This window comes from Lactuca serriola, chromosome 7 (genome assembly GCF_051521515.1).
Source record: "Lactuca serriola cultivar US96UC23 chromosome 7, Lser_US96UC23_V15, whole genome shotgun sequence".
NCBI lineage: Eukaryota > Viridiplantae > Streptophyta > Magnoliopsida > Asterales > Asteraceae > Lactuca > Lactuca serriola.
Genome location: NC_136414.1, coordinates 35,749,282 through 35,757,500, shown reverse-complemented (window position 1 = coordinate 35,757,500; position 8,219 = coordinate 35,749,282). Strand labels below are relative to the sequence as shown.

The following is an 8,219-nucleotide window of genomic DNA, read 5'->3' as shown; positions in this document are numbered from 1 at the left end:
GTGCGATCTGAAGGCCTGGGTTAAGCAAATATCTTTCTTCAATGGTAGATTCCACTCCATTTGCTCGTGTATGTGTTGAGATGGATGTCTCTCAGCCTTTGCCTTCTAGGGTTTGGGTTGGTCCATCCAAAGAAGAATGAATTCTCCCTGTCGCGAAAAGAATATTGAATGACTAGGGACTCCATACCTTACCAAAGTTAGCATTCACTTGCTTCGCCGTTTCGTGCCTCATCTACACTTAAGGAGTCGGGGATGGACCGACTGTCTGTCTTTCTCCATATCTTTACTATGAATAACCTCTTGTCCCTCTTCGTCTTGCCAAAGGGGGTGAAAATCGGGCCTACTATGGCAAAGAGATTGGGCTATGATTTCGTCTTGTGTAGTTCACTTTCCATTGAGAAATAAGCCTCAGTTTGTCTTGTCCAGTCGTTTAGAGTCCTTTCACGCTATTCCTCGCGTGTCGAATATTCCAGCAGGTGACAGAAAGAATAAGAATGCTAATTGAAAAGCTTAGGCGCGAAGGTAGTCTCATAATAGATAAAAGGGCTAAAAGGCGAACGAACTGAAGGCCCTGCGATAGACATCATGCTTAGGATTCTCTTTCAGCTGCTTTTTATTAACTTAGGGCGTTAGCTGGCAATAGCCATCGGTGCGAGGTCAAAGGCAGGGATAGGCGAGGAAATAGGAAACTTCATCCTTTACAAAGACTTTAAAGTTTAGGGCAGTCCAAACTATGCTTTAAGACCATGTCATAGGGACGGTCTTTCAAATGAGAGTCGGTAACTCAGATTCGATAGAAAGACACTGACTCTAAACTTCAATGAATCAACCGAAGGTTGCTGGTTATAGCCCTGCTGTGACTGTCTTACTTGCCATCTATCCGCTCTGGTTCTTATCAAACTATTCCTTACTACTTATGCAATTGTATCAGTCTCTTTTGTCTTAAGAAGCCCTAACTACGGACTAATGGGCAAAGGAGGTAAAAGAAAGCCCGACACTGCTCACTGACCTCGTAAACTTTCTTGGAGTCATAGTGGCAAGGGTCGTGAACTCTACTAAGTCTGTTGAGAAGTTAGGTTCAAATCCAGGATAGGTATGGAATCTTAGTCAGTTGATAGGCAATATGGAAAGAAATCAGACTATTTGCTATATTCTAAAAAAAGTGTAAGCGCTTATCAGCATCACTGGTTTTATTAATTCACCAAGTACTTTAGTTGCTAGGCGATACGCAGTTCCTAATTATCCAGTATCTCCAGGAAGCTTGAGACTAAATATTCGTTGTGTAGCGACAAATAGAGACCAAAGTACTTTGTCAGTGATTCTAACTTTCATTCAGTCTGATTATGCGACACCGGTCTTTGAAGTTGAACATGCCCCTTCATATATATAGTTTCAAGGTCAATTCCTCTTTCTAACTTCTTTTCTACCGGTTGAGACAAAGTCACGTACGACGAAGAAAAAATAAGCCTCAGTCTTATCTCGAAAGACTCCATTACCGGGACTACTAAAACGATATTTCACTCGAAGACGGCGGCAGTCACAACAAAGCGAAGCCTTCTTTTTCATTGTCTTACTTTACACGCAGAGCAGGAGTGGATCTCCAACCCCATCTGCATAGGAGTTATTTGGGTAGAAGAACCCATCGCAAATAGTTCTCTTAGTATCGGAGTCTTCTTTTGACAGCTTGTAGATGTGCTTGTCGAGGAGCATGCATAAACTGAAAGACTTGATTCACAGCAAACGTCATGTCGGGCCGGGTCAACATTAAAGACTTTAGGCCTCCCACCATACTTGTATAGTTCCTTGGATCAAGTCTTTTCTTTGAGTAAAGCCAAAGCCTTTAGCGACTAGCCTGACCTTTTCCTCCTAAGAGGAATCACGACCACCACATTCCCTTAAAACCTGGTAGTAAGCCTATGAGTGTAAGGCCCTACAGATACCCCCACATCCAAAAGAGATAGAAAAACAGGTCAAGGAGATGCTGTTAAGTGGTATTATCAGGGCAAGTGTGAGTTCTTATGCCTCTCCAGTGTTCCTGGTGAAAAAAAGGGACAATACCTGGAGATTTTGCGTGGATTATCGAGCACTCAATGCCATCACCATTAAAGATAAATTCCCCATCCTGAGGAATTGCTTGATGAATTACATGGTAGCAGGAGATTTTCGAAGCTTGATTTGAGAAGTGGTTACCATCAGATTCGGGTGTTTGAAGATGATATACACAAGACTGCATTTCGAACTCACCAGGGCCATTACGAGTTAATATGCCCTTTGGTTTCACTAATGCTCCAGCCTCATTTCAGGCTTTAATGAATGAGGTTTTCATGGATTATATGAGGAAATTTTTACTGGTTTTTTTCGATGACATCTTGATTTACAGTGACAGCCTAGATAGCCACTTGCAACACTTGAGGATAGTGTTTTAAACTTTAAAACAACACAAGTTGTTTGTGAAGAAATCGAAATGCTCTTTCGGTCAGGCAAGGTTAGAGTATTTCAGGCATGTGGTGAGCAGTGAAGGGGTATCAGCAGATAAAAGCAAGATTGACAGCATGTTGAGCTTGCCACAACCCATTACTGTCAAGGGGTTGAGAGGCTTTCTGGGTTTAACAGGCTATTACCGAAAATTTTGAAAGGGGTATGGGGTTATCAGCAAGCCACTGACCAATTTACTGAATTGAATAAAGATAGCTTCACCTGGAATGAAGAAGCAGCAAGGGCTTTCAGTCGTGTTCTGATGCACACCAAGTCTTTGTCACAAGTTCTGAGTGAAGTTGTGCTCGTTCTTGTGCACCTCTGCTTGGATATGATCTACCATGTGACATATGCTACTTTTGTCTTGCTGCAATGGAGTGATTGCTGCTCACGTGCGTGGGCATCTACTGATTCACTTGATGACTGATGCTCGGCCACTGCTGCTGCTACTACAGAGTATTCTTCTCCTTGGTTCCGGGATGTAGTTACATGCTCATGATACTACTATCGTCGACTTAATAGTGATGTACTTTTAATAGACTTTTGGCTACCTTGCTCTCCCAAAGGAGCTTTCTAGCTACTGATCTCCTCGACCATCTTCCTTCTGGTATAAAGGAAAGAGCTTCCCGAGAGCCCCTATGCGACCTTCCACTTGCAGAGAGTCCTGCCGATGTAGCTTTTGTTCTTCTTCCTTATCGAGGTCTTCCCTTTCCTCTCATCAACAATTAAAGAGTCATGCACAATCAAAGCAAAACTAAAATGACTACATCCGGTCGCGTTTCCGCTAAAACACTAGAATCCCAAAATGAGTTATTTAAAGATGTATGTGACATAGGCAGGGCCATCTTTTTTGAGCCTTTGTCTCAAGAGATCTAAAAACTTGATTTCTTCTTGGTCCCTTTCTCCCACGTCCACTTCCAATTCCCTCCGGTCCAGTCGGTCGCGATGTTGGCCCAAGAAGTCGTTAAACGCTTCTTGGGGGTTGTAAGGGGCCTGGGCGGCCAAGGTAGGATTCTGGGTTAAGACTTTTTGAAAAAGTCGTAGACACTCATGTTTGAGTTCTCGGATCTGTAGATCCCTGTTCTCAAACTCGAGTAATCTTTGATACTCTTGCTGGGAGGGAGCTTGCCCCAGCGCAAGTTTGATGTCGGACCAATATTCTCCCTTTTCCTTATCCAGCAGATAGGAGCTACCGTCCCCCTCGAGTCGTGCAATGCGATTTCGTATCGACGATTCCAAGCTACAATTGTGGGTAAGGGGGGGCGGCCCCGCTTCATCCACCCTTGGGATCGCAGAACGAGCCGATGTGCCTTCCATTTCCGGTTCGGGCGAGGGCTCCATCAACACTTTGATCTCGAACGAATCCTCCGTCCAGGAGGAACCAGAATTGGAAGGGATTATTCCCCCACCGACGGACTCATCATATAGATTTCGGCCCCACTAGCGAATAAAGCCCTCGCAGCAAAACCAATCAAAAAATAATAAAACCGGAACACCCTACTTTAAGTAAGAGCAGCGAGAGAGATCGAACCCCAAAAGAAAGAGTAGCCTTAAAGAATAAGGCATGAACGAACTCCGATTGTCCGCACCGGACCCCAATAAAATACAATAAGACCCCTAATACTATAAGGAGAAATAAAGAAAGTAGAGTAATTCTTACTCTTTTTTGCATTCCTTATTTCTTAAAACCTAGATCTTCAAAGAAAACTGACTCCTCCTACTCCTTCTTCTCCTTTAGGATAGGATCGTCGTTGGTCCTTCTTTCACTAATGATCTAATGATCTCACCATTTTCTAGTAGTTCTCGCTCCTAGCTCGCGGAGCGGCATACCGGGAAAGAATTCACCCTTTCGCTTGCGTGAGCAACGACCCCTAGCGCCCAGAGCAAGCGCCTTTAGTGTTCCCGACCGCCTGCCTTTCGGCCTTAGCGTTCCAAACAACCAGTAGTGTGACCGATCTGTGTTCAAAACAACCGATGGAGTTATATGGAAAATGAATCATTAGGGCAACACATATTTGAACCAATGAAAACATGACAACACATCACTTTCACAATAACTTCCACAATACATTACTTGTGAAGAAAGAAATGGACACGTGTCATTTGATTATTGGTTCCGGTAGATGTTGCCCTAGTTATTTGTTTTCCATAGAACTCATTCATATATATATATATATATATATATATATATATATATATATATATATATATATATATATATATATATATATATATTGCTGTTTCTAAAAAAAGATATGATTGAGTTAATATCAACATAGTTTTGAATCTGATCGAGTAAGAGACATCAAATAAGTTATAACTGAGTGAGAGACTTCTAAATATGACATGAAAGGGTCTGATTTTGATCGAATGAGACTCAATCTTTTATCATACACTAGGTGTGAGACCAGTGTACTACACGGGTTTATTAAAAATAAAATTTTAATATCAATATTTAAACATTCAATATTTTATAAAATAACACTTTTACATAACATAATGTAATCTTTTTGAACATTTATAAAAGAAATCAAATATTCTTTAAGCATTTACGAGACTTTATTATTAAATTAATAGAATGATTCTCTTTCTTTATAAAACTCGTAAGAATTTTGTGGAATTTTATTTTAAAAAATAAAAATTCTTAAAAAATAACAAGTGAAAAATAATAATTCTAAAACTTCCATAAAATTAACATAACAAAACTCTTAAAAATTTAACAAGTGGCAATAAAAAAAAAAAAAAAAAAACCTTCGGATGATAACGATTTTACTTTTAACTAGAATAGTAAAACTAATTTGAATACTCCAATAGTAAACCAATTTGTGTACTGTTCATCTTGCGTTCCTCACATGCATTGAATTATTTGTCTTTGTCACATGTTTTCATCTATTCCATTCCAAACATATGAAATGAATATATTGAATATATTTGACTTCGGCGAAAACGTCTTTGAAATCGTATTCATACTTTATCGCGTAAAACCTTTCAAAAAGGAAAATATGAATGTAAAACCATAAAAACTTGAAAATACGAATTATTATTTATAAACTCTTTTGAAACTTTTTGAAATTTTATGTACTTAATAAATCGCTTGGAAAAAAAACGTTCAGAAATGTAACAAGCGTAAACTAAAATGTGGTACACATGAGTAAATTAAACTTTAATAAAAGATTATTAATTTTTATTATAAAATAAGCAATATAATTTTTTTTTAAAAAGTAATACGATTAAGACTTTTACTTTTTTGGAAAAAATATGATTAACAATAAAAGGCTTATGGCCCAATGTTAATTTGGAACTTTTGTTTATTATTACAAAGATTAATTAGTTAAAAGATTAAGACAATACTTGTTTTTAAATAAAACAACTAAAATGTGTAAATGAAATATAAGTCAAAAGAAATTAAGAATTGGACATGGCCTAGTCTTCTCTTTAATATTAAAGGGTCTATTTATTTATTTTTTAAATTATTTTGTGGGCTTCAGCCCATTTTCACACAGAAAGTATCAAACTACAATATATCATCCGACCATCTTCTCCGGAAGGTTCTCGTCCGATTCTGCCATTAACACCGGCGAGCTGACGTACTTTTTAACGTCTTTTTGATTTAAAATGGTTCTCCAGTAAATATTATTATACGATTTAAACTTGAAAAGTGGCATAAACGAACTTTTATTTAGTTATCCAAAACTTACCCTTTACTTGTATTCTAATTATTTATAACCCCCACATTTAACAAAACCCTTTCTAAAACCTAATTTACTACTCATTCCACTCAAATATTGCAAAGATGAGGGTCCATTATGCAAATATTACAAAGATGGAAAAAGTGAAAGAAGGAGGGGGTGAACTGAAAGTTTGATGGTTTGAATAAAAAGAAGAAAGTTTGAAGTCCAAATTATTAAAACAAATTAAAATGTGTCCAAAATGTAAAACAAATAAAAGTTTGTTGTCAAAAATGTAAAAGAAAACGAAAGTTTGTTATTTGTTACATCTTTAAGAAATTGGATCAAGATTAATTATATAGTTCAATACATATCGATTGAAGGCAAACGGGCAACAAGCTGCGTCGCTAGCCATTTCTGGATAGCAAAACCAATTCTTTTGAAAACTACATTTGTGGAGCTGAATTACATCTTTTTAACTTCGGAAATATTTGCGCCTCACACTCCAACAGCCTTCACTCAGATACTTGCAGAGTGGAATGGAATCCCATTTCTTCCATTTTCCTCTCACTAAGAATCAACGTCAATATTCCATTTTTCTTCTTTTCACAATCATTTAACAGCAACTCTTATGTATTCACAAGAATCAACCTCCATTTCGATACAACTCTCACACTTGAATCATATTCACAAAGAGCAATCATCATGGGTTGTGTTAAATCGAACCACCAAGGTGAGTATTCCAACTTTCCAAGTTATTTCATGGGTTTTCTTCAATTTTTCTTAAGAATTTTGTATGTAAAATAGATGAATCCTGTGTTTAATTAATGTGTTACGATCCATTCTTACATTTGTGCTTCCGGGAATCTGAACATTTCGCTGAACATGAAATGATTCGACTCAATTCAGTGGTTAATTAGATTTTCAAAGAAAGGGTATTTTCCCATTTGTTCATCTTCCATAATTTTCTTTTTTCATTTTCGCATCATTGTCTTCTGTAAGTTCTAAGTTGTATCAACGATACCTATAAGATAAAATTTAGTAGAAATCTTCATTATTGAAGACCATTTTGTTTAATTAGTTCCAAAATTACAAACTTTTATGCTAATTTGTCAATCTCAAAATGTAATTTGATCAATTGTGTTACTTAATAAATTTGTTTACATTTTCTAGTAACTCCATTACTAGGTATCCGAATAAAGAAACCAGACCCATGGAACTACCATGAAGAAATAACCCGTGAACAGTTTCGAGCAATTCGCAGTGAGTTTTGGCAACATGTTCAAGTTTATGGAGGGCGACAAGGTAATTTTATTGATCAATTTCAAAGAAAAGAAAGTAGGATGCTATATAATAAATAAATAAATAAAAGTACATTGTTATTTTTGTAGAGATTTGGGATGCACTTAGAAGGGCATCCGAGGCCCTAATACACATTGCACAAGCAATAGTTGATAGTTTGGGGATTATCCCTCATGTTACAGACTTGAGGGTGAGCTTTGATAATAGGGGTAAGTTTCTTTTTTTGAGAAAAAAGTAGGATGATATAAATTCTAATTATAATAAAAAGTACGTTGCAATTTTTTTTCTTCACTGATTTTGTGTTTGTTTATAGGTACAAGATACGAGTTGCAATTGTATGTTTTGAGTGAGCTAAGTAATCTAATCGGAGGGTAGATATGAGAAATTTAGAAATGAGCGATGTAGCAATTTAGTATGAAGATGGTATATATCGTGTGAAAGAACTAACTTTGTTTGATTTTGAAACCATAAGGACTACCAGTGTTACCCTAATGAAAGATATCCTTAAGTTGCTACTTTTTGCAAACCACAGAGGTCATTTTTGAAAGTTTGTCTTTTATAAATGTTTATAAATCGAACAAGAACGTGAAAACTTCTTACATAAATAGGTGATTGAATATTTTTAAGACCTTCAAGTATACCCTTCATAAAGGGTTTCGTGGTTGATGTGGCAACACCATATCTATGCTTAATGTTGGGTAGTAGTTATGGTGAATTGTTGTGTATAGCACGGAACACCACATCCAATTAATTTCTTTCTTTCTCTCAATCTCT

At 37.1% G+C, this 8,219-nt stretch overlaps 1 protein-coding gene across 1 annotated transcript; it reads left to right on the top strand.

Annotated features, from left to right (window-relative positions):
* The first annotated feature begins 6,848 nt into the window (after positions 1-6,848).
* Positions 6,849-7,820, top strand: LOC145063881 (uncharacterized). Its single transcript, XM_079011448.1, has 4 exons — positions 6,849-6,876; positions 7,317-7,448; positions 7,535-7,654; positions 7,759-7,820. Exons 1-4 carry the CDS (start codon positions 6,849-6,851, stop codon positions 7,818-7,820), a joined length of 342 nt encoding a protein of 113 aa, XP_078867574.1.
* Positions 7,821-8,219: the final 399 nt, after the last annotated feature.

Coding starts and splice junctions, on each gene's coding strand:
- LOC145063881 (XM_079011448.1), top strand. CDS start 6,849: ATGGGTTGTGTTAAATCGAACCACCAAG. Junction 7,449..7,534: donor AGTTTATGGAGGGCGACAAG/GTAATTTTATTG, acceptor TTATTTTTGTAG/AGATTTGGGATGCACTTAGA. Junction 7,655..7,758: donor GGTGAGCTTTGATAATAGGG/GTAAGTTTCTTT, acceptor GTTTGTTTATAG/GTACAAGATACGAGTTGCAA.